The sequence below is a fragment of the Onychomys torridus genome, chromosome 21 (genome assembly GCF_903995425.1).
Source record: "Onychomys torridus chromosome 21, mOncTor1.1, whole genome shotgun sequence".
Taxonomy (NCBI): domain Eukaryota; kingdom Metazoa; phylum Chordata; class Mammalia; order Rodentia; family Cricetidae; genus Onychomys; species Onychomys torridus.
In genome coordinates, this window is record NC_050463.1 from 16337155 (window position 1) to 16364248 (window position 27094).

Genomic DNA, 27094 nt, shown 5'->3' on the forward strand with positions numbered 1-27094 from the left:
CCGGCCACTTGACACACATTTAGGATTGCACACTGCTGCAGCATTAGAACCAAGTGATCACACACAACTCGCTAGCAGAGACGTGAAGACAGCAATGTCAGAATTCAACATACACCCTGAATGCTAACGGGGTGAGAACGAAGCCACCCACGGGTCTCCTAGCCTATCACACGATTTCAACGTCAGGTGCTTCTGGAGCGTCCAGAACAAAGCTCAACTTCAAGAACACGTAAGATTTTCTGTTCAAATGCCTGGAAATCATCATCATCATCTTCTTCTTCTTCTTCTTCTTTTAAAAAAAAAAAAAAAAAGACAGGGTCTCACTATGTAGGCCAGGCTGGCCCACCTTGAACTGGAGATCTGCTGGCCTGTGCCTCCCGAGTGATAAGATTAAGAGCATGTGCCACCATGCCCAGACGTTTCATTTTTCATTCTCTTGTTCTACATAAAAGTAATGCTTTGATAATTAACTTAAAATGGCTGGGTTGGGGATTTAGCTCAGTGGCAGAGCGCTTGCCTAGCAAGCGTAAGACCCCAGGGGTTTGATCCTCAGCTCAAAAAAAAGGCCAAATAAAATAATCTCATCCTATCATAAAATTATGTTCTTATTGTTGTTGTTTGAAAGGAAAAGCAAGGAAATGAAGACCTCACACAGAAAGCAGTGAGAAGCTCTAGGACTTAACTGACCACTAATGCAGTACTTACTAAAATCTACGGAATTTGAAATGATAGGACTCAAAGCCAGGGCTCTGTGTATGTTAGACAAGCTCTTCACAGCTGAGCTACACAAGCACTCATTATTACTTCTAAACTTGGTAAGATTCCAGCCACACTGGGGCTGGAGAGGTGACTCAGTGGTTAAGAACCCCAGCTGCTCCTGCAGAGGACTTGAGTTCAGTTCCCAGCACTCACACTGGGTAGCGCTCACAACTATCTTAACTCCAGTTCCAGGGGTTCCGATGCCCTCTTCTGGCCTCTGCAGACACCTGCATACATGTGTTGAATACGGTTGTAATCTCAACACTTGGGAGGCAAGAGGGTAATGAACTAGCCTACAAAGTGAACTATCACAAACGAAGTAAATTTTTTATAATTGAAAAAATTAGGCATTTATTTATGGTGTGTGCATGACTGCACACATGTGACCCACGTCAGAGCACAACTTCTGGGGCAGTCAGGTCTTCCCCTTCTACCGTGTGGGGCCTGGGATCAAATCTGGGTCACACAGCCTAAAGCAGGCATTTCACAGGCTCTGTAATTTCTGTAAAAGCATCTTTTCAACTTTGAGGCTGGCCTGGGCCAAAAGCTGAACCCAACGGAGAAGGACAAGAAGAGAAAAAGGAAACTAAAACTGTTTGCCTACACGAATCCAGGCCGACTCCAAACACAAAGCTCCAGATTCAGAGGTTACAACCCAGACCTTCACTAGCAGGCGATGAACAGTTGTTTTGTTTTGTTGGTTTTGAGGAAGACTCACAGTTGAAATAAACAGTATTTATAGGGCTCTTTAAAATACAAATTAGATTCAAGAACGCAAATCAACTAAATTACTGTGCTTCAGTCACCTGATCAAGCAAAAATACAATCTTCATAAACCATTCCATTCATTTCTGCACCAATACATACAGCATGTTAAAATAAAACCTCAAGTTCTGCCTTTCTTCTGCTTTATTATGAACACTCCTAACAGTAAAACAGTTTACAGAATTAAACATGCACATAGCTTTTTAAGATTTCATGCTGTCGTAAGTGTGCTCTAGACCACGGTGATAGGGTCACAGTACTTACAGTGGTTAGTGTTCCCATTTCCCCAGCTGTGTCTCTGTGCTGGAGTAAGTGTGCTCTAGACCATGGTGATGGGGTCACAGTACTGTACAGTGGTTAGTGTTCCCATTTCCCCAGCTGTGTCTCTGTGCTGGAGTAAGTGTGCTCTAGACCATGGTGATGGGGTCACAGTACTGTACAGTGGTTAGTGTTCCCATTTCCCCAGCTTTGTCCTCTGCAGCTCTGGGCCTTTGATTTGGTTGGTGTGTTCCTTTAAGTCTCCCTTAATCTTGAACACAGCCTGTCCCTTTTATGATTCTTGAAAGGACTTGTAAAGAGTCCACGCATGAAAAAGAACGTCCCATGATCCAGACCCTCCTAATGTCTTCCTGTTTATATAGCAGGCTAATGTGTGGGGCAAGACTTCAGGGCAGTGATGCTGTGGGTCTGAATGGCCTCAGCTCCTGCCTCATCCCACGGCTGCTCCTGCTGGCGCTCACCTCCTGGGTGTTTCTGAAGAGTTTATGTCTAAACCCTTCAGACTAACACGCATCACTACCTACCCTGCACATACACTCGCGCCATTCTATAGGCAGGTAACACAGATCGATTCACATTGCCTCTTCAAATAGAAAAATACCACCTCCAACGATGTATAAGACTAGACTGAAAATCCATGTAACAGCATACACTGACAACAGCTGTTCTTGTATAATTTGTATTTGCTTTACAGTGACATTGAGTTCCAGATCGTACAGTGAGAACCTACAGATGATGACTTAAAAGGAACAGTGTATAGTGGTTCATACTTGAGACACTTGAGAGGTATGACAAGAGTACACTTCAGCTAAGGAGTTCAGAGACTGGCTAGGACAAGTGATCCTGTCTTCAAACAGAAGTAAGAGCCAGTGAGATGGCTGAGCAGATAAAATGCTGCCACCAAGCCCGACTACTGACTCCTGGAGTTCAATCCTGGGACCTACAAAGTAGAAAGGAGAACCAACTCTTGCAAGTTGTCCTCGGCCTCTACAAGCACAGGCATGTATGCACACACACAGATAAATAAATGTAGTGACACAAAAATGAAAACAGAAGCAAAACTATCTTCAAATATCCTGATGCTTTTCTATTAAACAAACAAACAAACAGGACATATTCAAAACATTCCATTTACCTGAAGAAATATTGACAATTTCTTTAACAATGGCATCCTGGGCCTCCTCATACTCGCCTTTATTCTTAGTATATTCTTCATTTAAAGAAGACAGTTCACTGCAAATCAAAACATGGCATTATTAAAAATATCAAAATGTTTGCCACAAGTAATGTGAATTACACAAAATACATTCATATTTGTCTTATGAAGCATCTGAACAATGAAAATTAAAAACTGAAATGCAAGTAGAAAAGTGGGCAACCAAGCTGGGTGTTGTGATGCATACCTTTAATCACAGCACACAGAATGCAGAGGCAGACAGCTCTCTGAGAGTCAAGGCCAGCATGTTCTATACAGTGAGCTGCTTCCTGAACAGCCAGGGTTATGGAAGAGACTATGTCTCCAAAAATAAATAAAAAACAAACAACAACCCGGGCGGTGGTGGTGCATGCCTTTAATCCCAGCACTTGGGAGGCACAAGCAGGCGGATCTCTGTGAGTTCGAGGGCAGCCTAGGCTACAGAGTGAGATCCAGGAAAGGAGCAAAGCTACACAGAGAAACCCTGTCTGGGGGGACGGGGACCACACTAAATGAAGGAAAATGGGCAACACAGAACACCCAAAGTACAGGCTAAAATACAAACTACTGAAGAAAGTTGAAAATAAACCTCGGGAAAAAGCTAGCCTCAAAGACAAGGAATGGAAGCTGGCTGGTGAGACGGCTCAGCAGGCAGAGGTGCCCACCACAGTCTGAAGGGAGTGCAATCTCGAGGAGCCACAGGACAGGAGAAAACAAGTCACCCTCTGCCCTCCATGTGTGCAGTGTGGCATGCACCGCCCCTCACAAAACAAATAAAAAGCAGTAAGTGTCTTAAAAAGAAAAGGAATTAAGAGGAGCAAAAAAGAGAGACACAAGGACGAGGAAGGGAACTGGCTGGCCAGGGCCTGACAGCAGCACAAGGAAGGTTGCTATGGGATATGCAAATGGGGGACTAAAGAAAGGACTGAACGCTCCGTCCAACGTAAAGTGAGACTACTCCCCAAGTCGGGCTGCAAAAGAGGCGGCTGGCCCAGATCACACAGGCCACAGTCGAAGATTCTAGTCTGAGTGACACTCACTGGAGCCTTCTAAGAAGAAAATGATACGATCAACATCAGATACGTAGTGAGCATTCCACCTGTTTGCACAGCTTCAAGAGTAAATGGATTTCTTCACAACGTTTAGTAACGTGGCCATTCAGTCCACTTTCTTTTATATCTGAATAACCCACAGGTTCTGTGTTTATGTAACTTAAAAGGTATTTTACTGAAACAGGAGTGATACAATGTATTAGAAAAACAACATGCTTATAATCACAGCACTTGGGAGACAGAGGTAGGTGGATCTGTAAGTTCTAGTCTAGCCTGGTCTACAGAGCAAGTTCCAGGACAGCCAAGACTACACAAAGAAACCCTGTATTGGAAAACCAAAAAGAACTATAAAACAAACAAACAAAACTTTTCTACCTATGAATAATTCTATCCAAAACTTCTGAAAAAGAAAAAGAAGAAAAAAGTTGTTTTTTCAGTAGCAAACATAAAATAGTTGTAATATAGTGATCAGCCCCAGTAAGGTAGTAAGTATCGACCTTAACTAATTTATACATAGAGCTGAAACAGCAGATGTTTTTCTTTCTACTTGATAAATTGTGGCAAGCCACAGGAATATGAAATAGAAGTGCAGCTGTATATTATAGGCTATACCTTGATGAGGCCAAGGGTCAGTCCAGTGGGAAAGCCAATCAGCAAGGTCTATTGGTGTTAGGCGGCTTAATATTCAGTTGTGTCTTGCTATGAATTCCTTGTGCTCACAATTCTCCTAAAATGTGTATGTGTGAGAATCTCCGTTTCAAAGCACCTGAATAGTCACATAGACAAAGCCTTCTGCCTCTGAGCTCCAGGCCCCTCTTTAGCATTTCTTTTGGGTATCTGCTTTTTGCAAATACCCTCGCTGAGCTACTTCCAAAGATAGAGTGAACCCCAAACAAAGCCTTAAGAGACAAGCAAGGAACAGATAGCTACCACACCGTCTGTTAGACCCTGAAAACCCCCCAACTTAGATAAAATGTCTTTTCTGAGACTACATATCTCACAGGCCAAATGCCCACCAACTAGGTGAACAAGCTTTGTTTCTTGTGCAAATCAAGGCCTCCTGTCCCCCTCACTGCCCCAGAGAACCTCTCAGATCAAAGGGAGTTTCCCTTCAGCAGATGTTTCAAGCTGTGATGCAGATGACTAGCTGTCAGTACTCTTGCCCCGCCCTGTCAGGAAACTGGCAGTAGAGGAAAAAGTGAGTTTTAACTTTTAGTGACCTACAGACTTTCCCTAACCTAGCACCTGTAAGTCTGTAGTTGATAGATTCATAATGCCTTCACCTAACCACAGTAAGGATATATTTCTAGCACATAAATTCCTTTTCTCATTTATCCCAACTACTAACTGACTCCACTCTTACCTCTCCCCTTTTGGGTTGCAAATAAAATTGCCAGGAAGCCTCTAGGGGACCCCTACCATCTTGTGCTGCATACAAAACATGAGGTGTTACTGTTTGGGATATAGACCAGTCCTAGGAGAAGGGAGAGGAAGGACTGAAGGACAGGGGATTGAGGGACTGAAGATGGAGAGACTCAGGATTGGAGAGAACCAGGAATGGAGGAACAGAGAACCGAAGGACTAAGGAACGGACGGATTAAAGAATTGAGGAACTAGGAATTGAAGATTGAAGGACTGAGGAATTGAAGATTAGAGGGAATTAAGAACTGAGGGAACAAGAAGCAACTAAGGAAATAAAGAGAGATCTGAGAGAGTTGAACTGCTGACTGAATGATGGTGACTGAGGACTAAAGAACTAAAGAGCTCCGAGCAACTGGATTCATTCCCACGCTGTTGGTACTGTCTCTCCTGGGCACCTGGATTTGTATAAATTTAAGGCTGGACCCTTAAATATTATACAAAAATAAATGATACTGGAACTTTTCAAAGAAAAAAATAGATGAGGGGCTGGAGAGATGGCTCAGCATTTAAGAGCGCTTGCTGCTCCTCTAGGACCAGAGTTCAAATCCTAGCACCTAGGTCAGGCAGCTCACAGCCACCTGTAATTCTAGCTCCAGAGAACCCAAGACCTCTGGCCTCTTATGTACATACCCATCTGCACACACACACACACACACACACACACACACCCATAAATATAATTTAAAAAACAAAAATAAATCTTTTTTAAGAAAAATTAGCAGACAAAAATGAAGCAGAACAAGGGAAACTAGCTCCAATGGACACAGAAACATCAATTAATTATTCAATCTACTCGGGTTCTTAGAGGCTCTTTCTGTTGCTTGGGGTAGGATCTCTCTCTGATGTTGGGGCTGCCCTTGAACTCACGGCAATCCTCCAGCCTCCGTGGAGCTGGGACTCCAGGCACCAGCAAGCCTCCTGGCTAACAGCTGAAGATATGAGGAGCTTCTTGGGAGAGAGTAAAGCCTGACTCTTAGTCGATGCTTTTTAAACAGTGAACGATAAAGTAAAAGCTCTCTGTCAAAGACATCAGAGTAGCGTGTTCTCCCACCTGTTGGTAAACTTAACTCCATTCTTCTGAATATCCACTGTGCTGAAGTTCTTATTGTTTCGAAGGACTCTTTCTTCCTTGCAGGTCACACGAAAATAATATCCAAACTGTGCACTGGAATCCAATTTAATCTGTTTGCCGGCATCCAATCCTTTATGATCAGAAACAAATTAGGTCATAAACACATACACTTTTCAGTGTAAATGATCAAAATCATTACATCTGAATAGTGCAACTCACTTATGACAAGGCAACATACTGGAAATTATTATTATCTCACTGGAGAAGATTCAAATCCCACTTCATTGGGAAACTATGTAAAATATACCCATGGAGTCCTTAACCTCTCTTATAAAGGCTAGCCACTTACATGGAAGAGGCCACTCTGTACAGGTAAACCCACCCACCCAAGGTGGCAGAGCACCAGCTGTGAACAACCGATTCAGATGCTAGATGCCCACGAAAATGGGTATGGTGTGGCCCATGCTTAAGCAGTTTTGCATGCATAGGGTTTCTTTTATTTTTCAATATTTATTTATTCTCGTGTGCGTGCATGCGTGCGTGTGTAACTGTGCCATGGTTCGTGTGTTGAGGTCAGAGGACAAACCATGGGACTTAGTTTTCTCTTTCCACCCCGTGGGTCAAAGGCCGGCCATTAGGCTGCTGGGTGGTGAAGTGTCTTGACTCACTAAGCCTCCATCGAAGGCCAGGCTTCTATATTTAACCAAAGAACGTCGGAAATTTAGGGTAGAACTGAAAGTGGCCAAATGTTAATTTTTTTAAATAATTTATTTAAATTTGTTTTATGTGCACTGGTGTGAAGGTGTCGGATCCTCTGGAACTGAAGTTACAGACAGTTGTGAGCTGCCATGTAGGTGGTGAGAATTGAACCCAGGTTCTCTGGAAGAGCAGCCAGTGTTCTTAACCACTGCACCATCTTTCCAACCCTACCAAATGCATCTCTAAACAGAAATTTGACTGGACAATGAGAGTCTAGAACAACATGGCTTTATTCTTGTTAAGCGCAGAAAATTTCAGAACACACAACAATTTACCAACTCAACTTTATATATCTAAGATTTGTGAAATTTTCTATCCTGGCTCTGCTCATAATTTTACTCAAAATGATTATTAGTTCACACTAAAACACAAAATACTATACAGCAATTTGTTGGCTGAAGAACAGTAACTGAAATTAATAGCAACAACTACAGACAGCCCTCATCTGCGGAGAAAGGACAGCAGAGAGCCGTGTGTAAAAATCAAAACAAAACAAACCCAAGAATCTCAAAATGGGAATCCCACAGTTACCATTTGCCATCGGCAACAATTCATCTCAACCTGAAGCAAGTGCCCTCTTGGGGGCGGAAAACCAAAATTGGGGTACCAATGTGATCACTGCACAAATGATTCAGACCTCCATTAACTCATTCTTACCAAGACCCCGGGCAGCACTTATTAATGTGGCCTGCATCTTCTTCTCCAGGCCATCCATTACTTCTCTCAGTTCACTCAGGTTAGGATCAAATGAAGGTTTTACAAGGAACTCATGGTTTTCCACCTGTAAACAGAACAAGGAGTCACTAAACTATGCAGACAAAGGGGTGAAGACAATTTACCTATGTAAACGTGGCTAGTGTTGGCAGGATTGACCATCCCTGAGTCACTCGGACAACACTAAGAACCTTCTACTTATTAACAGACTTTAACAGGACACAGGAATTACCCACTGGAAAGAAACATCTACAGAACAAGACGCACGCATCTCCAATGCCAGCCTTACTACTGAAGAACGTCCAGAGTTTGGAACCATCACCCAACTGTAGCACTTCCCAAAGCAAAGAACTGTCGGAAGAATAGCAAATAACAGTCCTAACCCAGCAGCACAGGACCCTCTCTTAGAAGGCTGTAGCTAGTTAGTGCTGGCGAGATGCTCAGTGGGCAAAGAACTGTCAGAGGTTACATGTTCATTAAAATGTCATGATTTGAAAACACATTGGGTGTGGGGGGTGGGGTGACTGCTGGGTCAAACCCAGCCACGGCACTCTTAAATACCGTCTTTGTAAACTGCTCCTACATTACTCTTTTGGAGACAGGGTCTCACTGTGTAGCTCTGGCTAGCCTGAAACCAGAACTTGGAGACCTGTCTGCCTCTGCTCCAGAGTGCTGGGATTAAAGGTGTGCACCACTATGCCTGGCTTTTGTACTATTATTAAATAACAAGGAACTGTATGAAAAATGGATCTCATTTATAAGAGGAAAGACATACATGAAACTTTCAAGTCTTTATTATGTAGAGACCTTTATAAAGACAATTTATTTGAAGAGTAAATAGAATTGGTTTCAGTGATGGGGCGAACCATGGAAACAGGCACTTAAATCAAATGTTAATAGCTGTTCATGCCTAGTGATTGTTCTTTTTTTAAAACCAATGACTAAAATTTAAACAAATAAAATTACAAAGGAACATTTTAAAAAGAAGTCTATCTGCACCAGGCATTAAAATTATTAAATACACAATTATACATAAAAGCTTAATGAGAGTGAGTCAATTTCCTCAAACAAGACGACAAAAACATTCCCTAAATAAGGCTGAAACAAATTGCTCCTAATTATTATCCACTTAATCAGAGCACATCTTCACATTCCTAAAGTGAACTACTAAGAAATAAAAATCAAATAACAGAAAGCTAGCAGAAAATGAGTGTTTAAAATAAAACATGTTTCAACTATATAAAATATTAAAAGCTAAATTTTGAAGTTCTCTCTCTCTCTCTCTCTTGTTTTTCAAGACAAGGTTTCTCTGTGTAGCCCTGGCTGTCCTGGAGCTCACTCAGTAGACCAGGCTAGCCTCGAACCTGGAGATCTGCCCACCTCTGCCTCCCGGCTGAATAGATATTTTTAAAGATGAAAGACATATTATCAGTATTACCAAAAATATAAAACCATAAAGGATGGTTTTTCTTTTTATCAAGGCACTTCTCTGCACGTTAAGCATTAGGGTCACGGAATGAACAGGTGGAAGGGCCGGAAACGAGCAGGAAGGGGCGGGAACACTGTAATACAGGACAGGACTGTTGCTGCCACTTTCCCGATACAGGCACAGTCCACCACAGCTTCTTCCTACCTCCTGCCCCCAACCCTAAGAAAAAGAAACCATGGCCCACACTCGTGAGGCTTCACCAAAACCACACACTCCTTCACGTCTGGTGAGAATGGAAGTTGGTAGACTGTTTAAAAATGAAGAGGAGCAGGGGCTAGGCGTGCTGGTACATGCATTTAATTTTAATCCCAGCACTCAAGAGACAGATCTCTGAGTTTGAGGCCAGCCTGGTCTATATACAGAACAAGTTCCAGGACAGCCAGGACTACAAGATTTTTCTTTCTTGAAAAAGAAAACAACATGCTGGCAGTGGTGGTGCACACCTTTAATCCCAGGCCTTGGGAGGCAGAGCCAGGCGGATCTCTGTGAGTTCGAGGCCAGCCTGGGCTACCAAGTGAGTTCAGGAAAGGCTCCAAAGCTACACAGAGAAACCCTGTCTCGAAAAACCAAAGGGGGCGGGGGGAGAAAAAGAAAACAACAGGGGGCTGGAGAGATGACTCAGAGGTTAAGAGCACTGGCTGCTCTTGCAGAGGTCCTGAGTTCAATTCCCAGCAACCACATGGTGGCTCACAACCATCTGTAATGAGATCTAGTGTGAAGGTACACATGCAGGCAGAACGCTGTATACATAAATAAAGAAATCTTTCCCAAAAAAGTGGGGGGAAGGTCAAAATGCAGTAAGACTCGGGATATTTGTTACTCTTCGCCACTGCAATACTCCAAGATAAAATATGTGCATAATAATTTATGAATAGAACAGTATTAACAGTCATTTCAACATGTAATGAAGATTGTCTAGAAATAAGGACCAACACTTGAGACAATTACAGGGGAAGACAATGCTGTCATGTGGACTGAAGTGTGCTATAGAACTTGCTTCTTCCAGTGAAGTTCCTACCCTCAACCCCACCACCCAGAAACCTAATGCTTAAGCAGAACCCGGAGAATTCTCACTCATTCCAAGTCTGGAGAGGTGGCTGGGTAGCCAACTGCTCCTAAAGAGGACCCAAGTTCAGTTCCCATTACCAGCACCCCCGTGGAGGCTCTCAGTCACCTACAGTTCTAGGGGATGCAATATCCTCTTCTGACTGTTTCTGGTTCCTTCATACACACATAACATAAAATAAACATGTAACAAATAAATGTTTAAAACAAAAACGGAGAAAGAAAGAGCTGTTGGGAAGACCTTAGCAAAGCAAGGGGGAACTGAACAAGTAGGTTTTAACTTTAATAAACACAGCTACAGGGAACACATCAAATGGCCATCCTCTAGCAGTCTGTCGCTTGCTCTGCATACAGTCTTTCAAACACTAATGTAGAGTATTACTTTAAGGTGTGTTACTTTTGTTGATGCTGCATTTGTTTAGCTCTGTGGAGCTGTGTTACTGTGCCTGTCTAAAACACTGATGGTCTGATGAAGGGCTGAACGGCCAATAGCGAGGCAGGAGAGAGGACAGGCGGGCTGGCAGGCAAGGAGGATATACAGAGGGAGAAATCTGGAAGGAGAAAAGACTGAAGGAGCCAGAGAAGGAGGAGGGTTCCAGGGGCCAGCCACCCAGCCACCCAGCCACAGAGTCAGAGTGAAAGTAAGATCACAGAAGAAAGAAAAGGAAAAAGCCCGGATGCAAAAGGTAGACTCAATAATTTAAGTTAAGAAAAGCTGGCTAGAAACAAGCCAAGCTAAAGCAGGGCATTGACAATTAAGAACAAGCCAGGGCTGGAGAGATGGCTCAGAGGTTAAGAGCACTGACTGCTCTTACCTGAGTTCAATTCCACATGGTGGCTCACAACCACCTAATGAGGTCTGGTGCCCTCTTCTGGCATGCAGGCATACATGCAGATAGAATACTGCATAATGAATGAATGAATAAATAAATAAATAAATAAATAAATCTTTTAGCCGGGCAGTGGTGGCACACGCCTGTAATCCCAGCACCCGGGAGGCAGAGGTAGGTGGATCTCTGTGAGTTCAAGGCCAGCCTGGTCTACAGAGCTAGTCCAGGACAGGCTCCAAAGCTACAGAGAAATCCTGTCTTGAAAAACCAAAAACCAAAAACCAAACAAACAAACAAACAAAAAACCAAAAAAACCACAAAAAAACAAATAAGCCTTGGCCTGTGTATTTATTTGGGAGCTGGGTGGTGGCCCCCCAAAAGAGCAAAAACAACATCAATGCACTATCACCTACCTGACCACTAAAACAAGTCATCAGATCAGCAAAGGTGACAAACAGACAAGCAGGGAGCTCGGAAGTGGGATGAAACCAAGAATCAAGATGAAAAGAATGAGAAAGAAGCCGGCAGCGGCGGCGCACGCCTTTAATCCCAGCACTACGGAGGCAGAGCCAGGCGGATCTCTGTGAGTTCAAGGCCAGCCTGGTCTACAGAGTGAGATCCAGGACAGCCAGGGTTACTTGGAGAAACTCTGTCTTGAAAAACCAGAGAGAGAGAGAGAGAGAGAGGAAAGTTAGGCCTTCACCAATCATTAGAGTGCATCAATACAACAATACAACAACACAGCAGAGATTTTTGCTGAAATGGAATTACCAATTTCAAAAGAGCATAGAAAGTTTATAGAGGATGCATATCAAAAGATAAAGGAATTACAAAGCAAATAAAGGTAAGATACTAAACATCTTAATATTTTTAGGTTTTATATGTTTTAATGTTTTATGTGTCTGAGTGATTTGCCTGCTTGTATGTCTGGTTACCATGGACGCCAGAAGAGGATATGGGATCCCCTGGGACTGGAGTTATAGAATTGTGAGCTGCCAAGTCTCAGGGGTGCTGAAGTCGAAATTTGGGTCCTCTGCAAAAACAACATGTACCCTTAACTGCTGAGCCAACTCTCCAGCCAGGGTATTTTTAAATAACTTTAAAAGCTCCACTACCCCAGGAGTATTAGATAAAACATACAAGCGTTCTTTTCCAAACACATGAGCAGCTAGTGACCTTCTAGTCTAAGGGCTGCCAAGGGAAGACTCTCCAGCACACAGCCAGGGAGGTTGTTCCAAATCTACTTCATGCCAGGCTGGGGACACGAGCCTTTAATCCCAGCAATCTGGAGGCAAAGGCATGTAGATCACTGTGCATTTGAGGTTAGCCTGGTCTTCTATACATAGCCAGTTCCAGGCTGGCCAGGGTGAGACCCTATTTATTGTTGTTGTTTTAAAAATGAATATATTGGGTTGGGGATTTAGCTCAGTGGTAGAGCGCTTGCCTAGCAAGCGCAAGGCCCTGGGTTCAAGCCTCAGCTCAAAAAATAAATGAATAAAGGAATGAATGAATGAATAAATGAACGAACAAACAAATAAACAAATAAATAAATCCTGGCTGGTTTTATATCAGTTTGACACAAGCTAGAGTCCTCTAAAAGGAGGGACCCTCAATTGAGAAAATGCAGCCGTAAGATCCAGCCATAGGGCATTTTCTTAATTGGTGATAGATGTGGGGGGCCCAGCCCACTGTGGTGGGGAGGTGGTCCTGGGCTCTACAAGAAAGCAGGCTGAGCAAGTCATGATGAGTAAACCAGTACGCGGCACCCCTCCATGACTGCATCAGCGCCTGCCTCCAGGATCCTGCCCTGTTTGAGCTCCTGTCCTGACTTCCTTTGAGGATGAACCTCTCCAGCTGCACATGACAGTAATAGTAGCCCTGACTAAGACTCAACAACCTTGCATCCACAGCCCTGAGAAGGGAGAGTGAAGGCACAATCTCCCTGGACCAATAATGGGGTCTGGATAACAGCGTCTACTATTTATGCTGGCGGACCCATCCATGTTAGCTGCTGGCTTTTTTATTGCCCTTGCTTCTACTGTGATCAAAACGGTCCTTTTTAGTAAAGCATATAACTGAGATCAAAGATAATCATTCCTAGCTCCCCTCAGAACCAGATGCGGGGTTCTGAATCAATCCAGGCCAAGGGAATGTGAGGGAGCAAAAGTCATGTGTACCATTTCCAAAATAAACGACACATTTCGACTGGCTGGAGAGAAGGTGCGTCACCTTGCACTCTGAAAATGGAGACAAGCACAACAGTGGTGGAGACACAGGACAGGAGCGCTGGCCTGCCCCACTAGCCGGGTGCTGACACACCTGGACTACCGTCATGATAAAGCTGAAGTCCTAACCTCAGTAGAGGACCAAACGCTCCCATTCTGGCCATGCACCTAGTCTCCTTCAATAACAAGAGTGAAAAGCAGACATTTCCAGGCAAATAAAACAGCCTGACTAGCAGACTCTAATAAATTAACTTGAAATCTAAACTCAACACGTACTGTGCAGAATGGAAATAAACTTAAAGGCACAGAGCTAAAAGCACTAGCCAGTAATGAAGACGACATGTAATTTGATATCAGGTGTCTTAAGGGTCTAGTGACTTTTCAGTGCTAAGAAACAAACCAATGACTCTATACACCAGTTCCCAACCCCAAACATAGAGATCCCAATCAGTCAAAGAGTGAGCAACACAGAGGCTGAGGACACACCTGTGACCCACACTGTGAGAAAGTGAACAACACAGAGGCTGAGGACACACCTGTGACACATCTCTGTGAGTTTGAGGCCAGTCTAGTCTACAAAGCGAGTTCCAGGAAAGATGCAAAGCTACACGGAGAAACCTTGTCTCGAAAAACCAAAAACCAAAACCAAAACAAAACAAAAAAAAGTATTCAAATATATCTGAAGGTAAAAGAGTAATAAAAACTTAAAGATGTTTCTAATATAATTGATTTGGTTTATTCTTTAAAAATTAATGTAATCTAATTTTTCCAGACTAGACAGATATTGAGATATTGATGAAGTAATAAAAAAATAAAAACAATTCCAATATGAAATTATATTTAACATTTACACTATTTACCTACTTACATCCAATATTTAGACTTACATTCAACATTTACACTTTACAAACTTATATACAAAAGGAAACTCTAAAGAACTATTTTACAGACCGTATATAAAAAAGGAAACTCTATAGAACTATTTTATAATTTTTTTTTTTTTAAAGCTGAGGATTGAACCCAGGGCCTTGCAAAGCGCTCTACCACTGAGCTAAATCCCCAACCCTCTATTTTATAAATTTTAACAGACAAATTTTAAGAATTCCTTTTTTTTTTAAAAAGATTTATTTATTAATTATGTATACAGTGTTCTGTCTGCACACATCCCCGCAGGCCAGAAGAGGGCACCATATCTCACTACAGATGGTTGTGAGCCACCATGTGGTTGTTGGGAATTGAACTCAGGACCTTTGGAAGAACAAGCAGCACTCTTAACCTCTGAGCCATCTCTCCAGCCCCAAGAATTTCTTAACAAAACTAACTAATATGCAAAAGCAAACTCTATAGGACTACTTTACAAACTTTAGCAAACATCTAGAAAAGATTTCTTAACTGAACTATTAACAAGACAGAAAGTACCCAAAGTTTACAGTCATCTTTGATATCATTCTGAAAGTTTTCTTGAGAGTTTAAAGTCAGAGCTTAACTCATCTAAGCTTGACTGAGAGTAAAACTCCCCTTCTTAATTTCTTAAAGCTGCTTTAAGGTTACCATGAGCTTTTTAATGATGTCAGTATTTCCCTCTTTTATCCTTTCACACTCGAAGCAATTACCTAGAGTAAGGACAGTTTTTTCCTTTGTTTTCTAAAAGATTAACATTTTAATTATATCCTTAGCAAGTTGTTCACCTACTTCTTGGGGGTGGGGGGGTAAGGCTAAGCTTTCTAACATCATTTGGAAAAGAAACTGCATTTTGAGCTGAAAAACTACATTTCCCATACTGGCTGTCTCTATATCATCCTGTGGTTATGAACAACATTATGGACTACGTTTCCCATGCTGCCTTTTGGGTATGCCACAGTTTGTTTTCATACTGAAAACCAGGATCAAACAAGCTTTTTTCACTACAGGTTCCTGTTTTCCCTGAGCTGGCATTAATAATGTATTTCCTTCACCTGACACTTTTCCTGGCGTGGGCCACAACCGGCCGCCAGTCTGCCCTCGTGCATTTGGACAGGCACTTTGGTGCCAAAGGCTAGAAGCCCTCGGGGCTTGTTCCTCTGCCTTTCTGGTCAGTGAAAGAAAATGAAAGTAGTTGAAATAAAAGTCCTTTCAGCCTTTAGAGAAAGATTCCCTCCCAGACAGATCTTTGTCTTGTCCTGGCTTGGCTTATCTCCTCCTCTAGATACAGAGTTCCTGATGCTACAGCCAAGACTCAGCTTCACTGCTTCCTCCATGCCAGCAGCCCCTCCCCAGGTCCCACAATGCCTCTGCTGAAGCTGCACACTTCAGGGAGGAAGCTGCCCTGCTCCACTCTCCACCTGCACTCTCCTGAGTGAATATGGTTAGGCTCTAGCCACAGGGGGTTCTGGCTGCTGTTTATCTAATACTGTCTGGAAGGAGAGACAGGACTAGCAGAGAGGATTTGCCATATTCCAAGAGGTTTTTTGTTTTTTCTCGAGTAATTACAAGTGATTTTCTCATACTGATGTTATTTTCAGGTGAATCTATTATTTTGTCCTTACAGAAAGAGAAAAAAAATCTGAGGAGAAAAAAAAATCCCTGAAAAGCTTTTAGTTTTTTAGCGAGATTGCTAAGATTTTCCTAAGACCTCGGTTCTCCTTGGCTTCATGGCCAAATGGAAACTAACTTTGATGGTACGGTGTTATAATGGCGTTTGCCAGCAGAGTGGAGAGTTTTGTTTCATCCACATCCACCTTAAGGAAAACTCCCTACCTCTCAGGGCTTGATTCTAAGCTGTCTCCAGGTGAAAGCTTCCATAGGTAGCTTAGCGCCTTTCCTGGAACTCACTCTGTAGCCCAGGCTGGCCTTGAACTCACAGAGATCCGCCTGCCCCAGCCTCCGAGCACTGGGATAAAAGGCGTGTGCCGCCGCCGCCCGGCTACATTTTTTCTTAAACTATATTCCTAACCCAATATTTCTATATTCTACCTTACTCTAAATTTTTTCCTACATTATATTCCTATATTCTACTTTATATTTTTCCTTAATTTTTATAGATAGAAGTTAAGAGAGAGAGAAAGAAAGAAACTGAGAGAGAGAGATTCGCTGCAGCTTCACTTGGGCATCTTTCGGCCACTTTCACTCCCGAGAACAGAATACCATTGCCTTTTCAATTCCTTATCGGCATGCCTCCTCATATATGCGACATACCCTGACACTCCTTTCCCAAAGTTCCTAGTCTCCATTTGTGGGGACCCACCCCCACCTCTTTTCCTAGGGTACTCTTGAGGGAGGAATAAGAGATTTAGGTAGAAGGACAGAAGGACACAGGACAGCTCAAGAGGGCCTGGATCCTATCCACCAGCCCCTCGGTCTCTTCTAAAGGGCTTTTTAAAGGAATGCCAAGGACCAAGGCAAAAGGCCTCCCCTTGCCAGATCAAAGCATACCTCACATCCAAGTGCAGACCCTTCCAAACACCTAGTAACCATGCACATGGTCAAGCAATTCTCTAATGCAGCTCTGTAGCTAAAGAGTTTTCTCCCCAGGTCCCGCCAAGCCCTGGGTCTGACAGCCCACTTATAAAATAAACACACAGACGCTTATATTATTTAAACTGTTTGGCCTAATAGCTCAGGCTTTTTGTTAACTGTTCTTCTATCTTAAATTAACCCATTTCTATTCATCTATACTTTGCCACATGGCTCGTGACTTACCGGTACCTTGCATCTTCCTTGTCATGGCAGCAACTGGCAGTATCTCCCTCTGTCTTCCTGTTCTCTCAAGTCTCCTCCTCTCTGTTAGTCCCGCCTATACTTCCTGCTTGGCTACTGGCCAATCATTGTTTTATTTATCAATCAATCATCCACAGCACAGCTCTGGTGGGTAAAGCAAGCTCATATCTCACTAGGAAACCTTTGTGGGCCTCCACATTGAGGGAAGCAGGAACATTTAATTAGCGAACATATCTTCAACAAGAAAAGGTGCTTGTTGTCAAGCCTGACTCCCTGAGTCTGAGCTGCAGGACACACATGAAAACTGACTCCCTCCAATTGTCCTCTAGTCTCCACTCCACACATGCACATACACACACAATAAATAATGAACTTTAAAGTATAATAATGAAAAAATAAGAATAAAACCAACAAGTTCAGCCAGGTGAGAAACACCAGAAGTGCTGGTGGTGCACTACCACAGGATCAACCTCGACAAGTAGCAGGAAGTGACCTAGAAACTTCCTTCCTACTGGCTAGCTTTCATAGATAGTACCAGAATGTGGTATGCAGGCCACTTTGAGAGAAAAGTCATCAATGTATTTCACCATTAGTGAACACTGCATACTACTACATTTCCCATCTACAGACAAGAATTGCCCACTGGTGCAACAGCAGTGTCCTAGTTGGGTTTTCTATTGCTGTGATGAAACATCATGACCAAAGCAACTTGGAGAGGAAAGGGTTTATTCAGCTTACACTTCCACATCATAGTCCATAGCTCCCTGGAGGCAGGAGCTGATGCAGAGGCCATGGAAGAGTGCTGCTTACTGGCTTGCTCCTCGTGGCTTCCTCAGCCTGATTTCTTATAGAACCCAGACAGGGTTGGTATCACCCACAAGAGGCGGGGCCCTCCCCCATCAGTCACTAATTAAGAAAATGCTCTACAGGCTGGCCTACAACCTGATCTTAGAGACATTTTCTCAATCAAGGTCCCCTCCTCCCAGATGACTACAGCTTATGTCAAGTTAACATCAAACCGGCCGGCACAGTTGCATTAAGTTTTACTTTCTTTCTTTCTTTCTTTTTTTTTCTTTTTTTTTTTTTTGGTTTGGTCTTTCGAGACAGGGTTTTTCTGTGTAGCTTTGCGCCTTTCCTGGAACCCAAACTCACAGAGATCCACCTGCCTCTGCCTCCTGAGTGCTCGGATTACAGACGTGTGCCACCAACGCCTGGCTAAATTTTACTTTCTAATTGGCTCTCACTTACATCCAGGGTAGGGGTAACTCGGGGAACATTATGGGAGAATGGCTGGAGAGAATGTAAGAGCCAGAGGATGGGAGGAGTGCTAGAAATGCTTTCTGGACTCAGCACAGCCATTGTTCTTGTGAGCTCACAGCAGGTATGGTTAGCTAAACAAGGTCAAGCCAGGAAACATTCCAGCAGGATGCAAGGGGCACAGGAAGCTCCCTGACAGATGAGGCACTACTGGCAATCACAGCTACTAGGGAAGGAAGGAGAGTCATCTGTCTTCTCCTGTGGCCACTGGTAGGTTGCCCATGCTCCAGGGGACGGTGCCACACTCATGAGCATGCAAGCAGGAAAAACTAGACAGTACAGTAGTGAAAAAAAGGAAGAAGACATGACAGGAGACCCGGGGAAAGTGGGAAGATTTGGGTTGGGTTATGTTCAAGATAAATTGTATACAGGGATGAAACTGTCAAAAAAAAAAAAAATCTTAAAAAATTAATACAATTCACTAAAACACCAATAAAGGAAAGGTGTCTAGTTTTGTGAAAATCAATGCCTTCTTGGAATCTTGGCTTAGGATGATTTTGATCTACATTTACTTCAAAAGTAGAGAAAAAAAAGAGGATTTATGGAAAGCAGCCACAGAAACACGTACAAGCTTGAGGGTGGAGGCACAGTACATTGTGTAAATGATGGAAACTTCATCACATGAACTCCTAAGAGCACAGCTGGAAAGCTGTGAGGCTTTCAAAGATTAGAAATGAAACAATCCAAGAGTCCCCAGAGAATTTCTCAAAGTGGTTCTTAAAACATAATTTAAATGCCTAAATTCATTACAAATATCTGTGATGACAGGGAAAGCTTGAATCTGCCTTGTAACCTGGGATAAGGTTAGAGTCGGGTTTGAAAGGAAGAAGGTGGACACTAGGTAAGCTCCCGAGGAAGTACAGGTTTAACTTAGGAGTGTGACTTTTCAAGACAGTATCACACACAAACCATGAGAGCCTGCAGTTACAGCGACGGGAGTACCTGCTACTGGACACAGCAGTCCTTCCCCACCCTGTGGTGCTCACACAAGTGTCTCTCCCCCTCATGGAGGAAGCTGACCTATAACCACCCCGCTTAGCTCAGGCCAATCACCGTGTCGATTCCTCCACCAACCCCGCTTAGCTCAGGCCAATCACCGTGTCTATTCCTCGCACTGCACTCAATACTTCAAATGGTCTCACTGCGGCAGATGGCAGGGCTCGGGATGTTGGCTCAACTGCTACTGGTATTTTAAGGTCAAAAATGAAACTAGCTTTGATTAAATTAAAATCAGAGTTCAAGAAACTAGGTCTTCCAGAGGGTCTCACTGGTTTTAGCAATTCTAATTAAAATCTTAGCCTTTTTATACTATAATTTCTATTTTATTGTTTCTAGAATATATTGTCACACATGCATACACACACACAAACACAAATATATACATAATCTAATACAATCAAATAAATAACCTCAAATAAATCAACAGGTACTAAGAGCCAAAGGCTAACAATTTAGCCAACCAAATCGTTACCTTGAAACCAATAGTTTGAGTACATATTTCCTGCACGGTCATTCGTGGAAGACCAGCTCCCACATTTATTAATTTACCCCATGACTCTTGAAGAGCAAGGGATAAGAGATTTAGATAGAAATATAGAGAAGAGAGACAGACGGAAACACAGGGAGCCTCGGGAGGGCCTGACTCAAAACCCACCAGCCCCTTCTGTCTCTACTAAAGGACTTTTAAAGGAAGGCCAAGGGGTGGAGCAAAAGACCTCCCCCCAGTACAACCAAGTGCAGACTATCCCAGGCACCTGGTGACCATGCACATGGTCAAGCCATCCCCTAACACAGCCCTACTGTGTAAAGCAAGCTCAGATCTCACTAGAAACCTATGTGGGCCCCACAGTCATTTAATCAGAAATTTAGCTTAGTTTTTTTTTTTTTAAAGATTTATTTATTATGTATGCAGTATTCTGTATGCAGGCCAGAAGAGAGCACCAGATCTCATTACAGATGGTTGTGAGCCACCATGTGGTTGCTGGGAATTGAACTCAGGACCTCAGGAAGAGCAGTCAGTGCTCTTAACCACTGAGCCATCTCTCCAGCCCTAGCTTAGGTTTTTATTTTTAAGTTTAAAAAACTTTCAAGCTGGGAGGTAAGCCTTAGAGGGACATAGTAAAATCCCAACTCTATCTAGTTCCAGGCAATCTGATGACCTCTTCTGGTTTCTATGGGTACCAAATACACGCACAGGGTACACATACACGCTGGCAAACATATATACACATAAAATAAAAATAGCCGGGCGGTGGTGGCGCATGCCTTTGATTCCCAGCACTTGGGAGGCAGAGGCAGGCGGATCTCTGTGAGTTCGAGGCCAGCCTGGTCTACAGAGCGAGATCCAGAAAAGGTGCAAAGCTACACAGAGAAACCCAGTCTGGAAAAACCAAAACAATAAAAAATATATAAAATAAATAAATAAAAATAAATCTTAAAAAAAAAAAAAAAAACCACTTATGCCTACTTTATGCACAAATTAACCTCATCCCCTAAAACAGCTTCTCTACAGGAAAACCAGAAACGTTTTCATTTACCCTTACTCCTCCCATTTTTTGAGACATCTTACATTATAGGCCACACTGAGCCTGAACCCATACAACCGTTTCGACAGTCTCCTGAGAGCTGAGATTACATGAGCAACCATGACCAACTTTCCCAGTAACTAAAATTCCTTCTGCTTGGAATTAAAATATAACTCATTGAACATTCAGAATCATTTATGACACTACTGTCTTTCAAGTTGGGACAGTGGCTCACTCTTGTAACCCTGGCACTCTTAACACTAGGAACTGAGGCAGGAGGATACCAAGCTCCAGGATGTACACCGTCCACTCACACTCAACAATCAATGCGGCTGCCGGCTTTATCCTCACTCAAATGATTACTGTCTTACAAGGGCTGGGCTGGATAGAGCACAGGGATGCCTCATTCGCCCACCACTTTAAGGCCCTGGGTTTGATCCCCAGTACTGCCCATCGAATCCATTTCTTCCTTGTCTGTCACTTAAATTTACATCGACTAGCTGCAAAGTTGCCACACATAAGCACCAAAACTAACTCATGCTTTTTTAGTTTTGTTTCTGGTTATTCTTTCCTTTCCAAAACTATTTTGCTGTGGGGATTAAATGTAAATTGCATACCTGATCCATATCCAAAGTTGTTTCTATCATTTCTTGAAATTTTGAAAAATCAGAACGAAGATCAATAAGAGGAGTCACAAAAACGGCCGTCAACAATGCCTGGTGTCTTCCTACAACAGAGCAAAAATAAAATAAAAACAACAGCTCATAGGGAGTCACAAAAACTGCCAACAATGCCTGCTGTCCTCCTAAAACAGAGCAAAGAAAATTAAGACAACAGCTCATAACCAAGCTAAAATAATGACTGTGCAGGTCTCCAAACTTAATTCTACTTTTATGTTTTAAGGCAAAATTAACACAGAATTTATTCTACAAACAGGGAAATACTGTGGTAGCACCCAATGTTCCTACTAATACGCTGCCTCCCCTAATGTCTGTCATCTTTCATAAGCGATGCAGAAACATTAATTATGAGTAAATGAACATTGTTTCTTACAGATCTACTAAGACAAAGTCAAAGCTATTAAAACAGACCTCTAATTTCCATTTCTAATTTCCATTAACAACAGTATTCCAATCAACAGAGGCTATATGAAGTCAAGTATTTAAACGGAACTTGGCTACTTAAGAGTCACACTGGGGAATTATGTGAGGAAGGGAACAGGATCAACAGTAAACTGCAAAGAACGCAGAGTTAGAACTGGTCGCCAGCCCCTAAGCTTTTTGCTCTCCGGCTTTCTCCTCTGCAACATGAGTCCACAGCCCCTTTTCCTTGTCAGAACAATGACGCCCAGCCCAAAAACAGGGACGGGAGCAGACACAGCACCTAGGCAGTGCTCTGCACCCAACCATTACTAGACATTACCACTAATTGCTACTTGGGACACAAGGATTTTGTTCTTTCCTCATCACCAATAAATTCTTATTAGGAATTCTGCAAGTGATCCCTGGCACACCAAATTTTATTCCAATTTCAATAGCTCCTGAATGAGAATGATGAAAAGCTATCATGGAGTCATGTTTCATTATTAATCACAGCAGCCTCTAACACATTGAGGAAACAGTACGTATGTGTGAAACATTTAGACAGACTGTAAACAACACTTTGCCTACATAATGTCTGTGGTGTTACAGTGCCTGGCTCTTTGTCTCCACTTGGCTTAGAAACTGCGGTAAAAGGGTAAACGGCAGCCAATCAAAACAGTGATGCTGAACTACAGAATGATCTTTCCCTGTCTTCATCAATGTTTTCAATGGGATACAGCAATGTGACTCTGTAATTCCAGCACTTTGGAGATTGAGGCAGGAGAACGGCAAGTTTTGAGGAAAGCCAAGACGATACAATGAGAGCCTGTCTCAAAAAAACTAAACCCACTACCACCAAGAAGGAGCTTAGCAATGACGATCCCAGAGGTGTAGTTCAATGTCCCTCTCCTTTCCATGTAGCTGAGGGACAAACCACCCGCAATGTTTTATAAAAAGCCCCAATTCTGACCCTCAGTGCAGATTTATAGTTTGTCAAAACTAGACTCCATTAAAAGCAAATACCCCGCGACACTGGGTATGGTGGCCTTTAATCCCAGCACTCAGGAGGCAGAGGCAGGGAGATCTCTGTGAGCTGGAGACCATCCTGGTCTACAAAGTGAGTTCCACAACAGCCAGGGCTGTTACAGAGAAACCCTGTCTCAGAAAAAAAACAAAAGAACTTTAGTCATCCCTCTCGCCTCTTAGAATCTTCTTAAAAGCATTAATTAAGACGCCAGAGAGATGGAGAGGCAGTTAAGACTGTGTGCTATTCCCACAGAGGACTGGAGTTTAGTTCCAAGGACCCACACTAGGCAGCAAACAACACATTCACTCCAGCGCCAGGACATCCAATGTCTTCTTGTGGCTTCCAAAGGGACACACACACACACACACACACACACACACACACACACTAAATAATAAATTTAAACACACTAATTAGAAGTTCATGGCTCTATATCGAGGGTTTGTACCTTCATAATTATACTTTAACAGGATTAGTTTCTTTTGTACCTGTTTTATTTAGTGTGCTTAAAAACATTATTCTGAGGATAGGTTTTATTAGAAGCCAAAAGGGACAATGGCACAAAACAAAAACAAAGTTATGAACACTAGATACTGGGCAGGAGAAATGGCTCAGAGGTTAAGAGCACTGGATGCTCTATTCCCAGCACCCACATGCCAACTCATAACAATCATAACTCCAATTGCAGGGGTCTGATGTCCTCTTCTGGTCTGCAGGCTCAGACACACATGTAGGCAAAACACCCATATACATAAAAAAAAAAAAAAAAAAACAGAACCTGGTTTTTAGCCAGGCGGTGGTGGTAATAGCGGCAGCAGCCCACAACTATAGTCTCATCTCCTGGGAGGCAGAGGCAGGAGGATCTCTGGTCTACAGAGTGAGTTCCAGGACAGCCCAAACTGTTGCACAGAGAAACCCTGTCTAAAAACAAACAAACGACAGGCCTCAACCTTATACCATCTTCGGTTCTTTCCTAGCACTGTACTAACCACCTTGCTTAGCTGCCCTTGAACACATCTAACCCCTGCTGGCCTGAAATGCTTCACTGGCTGATGCAGTAGGCCCCCGGCCTCTCACATCCCACAATCTGGCTGTTTGATCATTCAAGTCCGATGCTGGAGAGTAATCTCTTCTATTTTCCCTTCCCCTGGCTTGTTTGGGTTTTGAGACGGGGCCTCACTCTGTAGCCCAGACTTCTCTAAATTTACAGCAACCCCTTCCTCCTGCCTCAGCTTATCAAGTTTTGGGATTACAGCTGTCAGCCAATCACTATATTCAACAATAACAATTTCTTTCTTTCTTCAAATTTTAAAACTTTAAGTATATGGATGTTCTACCTGCATGATGTCTGTGCACCACTTACATGCTTGGTACCCAGGGAGGTCAGAAGAGGGCATCAAAGCCCCTGGACCTGGATTTACAGATGACTATGAGCCACCATGTAGGTGCTGGGAATCAAACCTGGGTACTCTGGAAGAGCAGCCAGTGCGCTTAAGTGATGAGCTGTCTCTCCAGCCCTGATTAGCAATTTCATAAAGTGGCCTTCTTTGACTGCATCTAGCATTTCCCTGGGCTGCAGTTTTATTATAGTTTACTATGTCTTTGAAATTCTTGCTTATTTATTTCCTTATTATCTCTTCCACCCTCCCATCCACAGCTGTCACTGTCAGTCTTGTGGAACAGTGGAAGCACAGAGCAGACAGTTGACGGTCACCTGTTAGGAGGATGGTCTTATAAAGAAACATGAAGCAATCACTGGTCAGTAACTTCAACACTCACATTTACCAAATCAAACATCACGAGGGGAAGTGTAAGCTTCTTAAATGAATTACAGTGTGTCAGGGTTGGAGAGAGAACCTAGGGACCCCAGTGCTCACAGACCAGCAGAGGACTGTGAAGATTACAGTGTGAAGTGTCAGGGCTGGGGAGAACCTGGGGACCCCAGTGCTCACAGACCAGCAGAGGACTGTGAAGATTACAGTGTGAAGTGTCAGGGCTGGAGAGAGAACCTGGAGACCCCAGTGCTCACAGACCAGCAGAGGACTGTGAAAATGGCTACATTAAACAACCTAAAGATTCAATGCATTCTCCATCAGATTCCAACGGCAGGGGCTAGAGAGATGGGTCCATGGGTAAGAAGAGCACTGGATGCTCTTCCAGAGGGTCAGGGTCCAATCCCCAGCACCCACATGGAGGGTGACACCTGTCTGTGACTCCAGTTCCAGGGGATCTGACACCTACTTCTGACCTCAGTGGGCAGCAGTCACAAACACAGTACATGTACAGACAGACAAGAAAAACACAAACACAAAATAATGCCTTCTTAAATAGTAATTGTAATAATATCTAAAACAAAAAAATAGAGGATAAATAGGGCATGAAATAATCTGTATACCTGATGAGTTGTTTTAGTCTGTTGGAAATTCGTTCAAATGCAGAATATTGTTATTTTAGATTGCACCCTAGTATTTCTGAGAGAGAAATAAAGGCCAATTTTATCTTTTCAAATGCCCATTTCTGGATGTGAGGGTGATCTAGCTTTAGCGGATCACCCTGCTAACAGCCAGGGTTGGTCTGGTTGGACAGGTACTGTGGTAGTTAGAATGTAATTGGCCCCAATAAGCTCTTAGGGTGGCACTACTAAGAGGTGTGGCTTTGTTGGAGGAAGTGTGTCACTGTGGGGGCAGGCTTTGAGGTTTCTCATGCTCAAAATATTGCCCACTGAGTCAGCTGACTTCCTGCTGCCTTCTGATCAAGATGTAGCCAGCACCATGTCTGTTTTGTATGCTCCCCACAATGATGATAATGGACTAATCCTCTGAACTATAAGGTAGGCACCCCAATCAAATGTTCTCCTTTATAAGAGTTGCTGTGGTCACAGTATCTCTTCACAGCAATAGTACACTGACTAAGACAGGTATGTGGTGGCGCACACCTTTAATCCCAGCACTCAGGAGGCAGAGCCAGGTGGATCTCTGTGAGTTCGAGGTCAGCCTGGTCTACAGAGGACGGGCTCCAAAGCTACACAGAGAAACCCTGTCTCCCTTCCCTTCCACTCCCTGGGATCCCAGCTGAGCCTATGCAGTCACCTTCCCCAGGAGAGATGCTCTTTTGTCAAGGGTGCTGGGCAGCTGCATTACCCTGTGAGAGCCTCCAGATGAACCAGCAAGAGCCTACTGCTTACAGAGAATTAACTGTGAATTTCTTTCCATACAGTTGCTGCCCCCTGCTGTCTGTGAATACACCTCACTTTCAGTGTTTTTCTGAACTAACAGTAAACCTAGAATTAATCAAAACCAGAAAAAAAAGAATCACAAGACAACAAGTCATATGTAATTTCTAGAAATAATATATTTTTAAGTCATGAGTTTGCTCTAAAAAACATTATACTTTCTTTATTTTATTACAAATGGGTCTGTTTTGGAACTGTGAACAAGGAAATGAAGACCACAACAGAGCAAGAGCTCAGCATACTCTACCAGCTCAGGCTGCATCCATTTGCTGGATTTAGCAGCAAAGAGCTAACTGAGCAAATGTCGGCTTGGTCCTGTGATCAAGGATGGGGGCAAATGGGTGGACAGGAGACGAGAGGAAGCACAGGCTTTTAGAAACTCAAACAGAAAGAGGAAGACACAGACTGGTACCAAAAAGAGACACAGACTAGACAAAATGATGTAACACAGTAATACAAAGCAAATGCTACTCATTTACACAATGGAAAAAAGAGGAGAAATGTATAATCACAGAGTATAGATACTGAAACATCCCAAGAACTATTTTAAGTTAACTTTAGTGGACCTAACAAGAGTTCACAACTAATG

General features: G+C 43.1%; 1 protein-coding gene across 2 annotated transcripts in view; it reads right to left on the reverse strand.

The window, feature by feature from the left end:
* The window catches only part of Msh2 (mutS homolog 2), a 75470-nt gene that overhangs the window by 20965 nt on the left and 27411 nt on the right, over window positions 1–27094 (reverse strand). For both annotated transcript variants that reach the window (XM_036171109.1, XM_036171108.1), the window contains exons 8-11: window positions 21782–21891; window positions 7961–8084; window positions 6524–6674; window positions 2939–3036 (exon numbers count right to left, since the gene is read on the reverse strand). In XM_036171109.1, the coding sequence (XP_036027002.1) occupies window positions 2939–3036; window positions 6524–6674; window positions 7961–8084; window positions 21782–21891 (483 nt within the window). The remainder of the gene's footprint in view (window positions 1–2938; window positions 3037–6523; window positions 6675–7960; window positions 8085–21781; window positions 21892–27094) is intronic.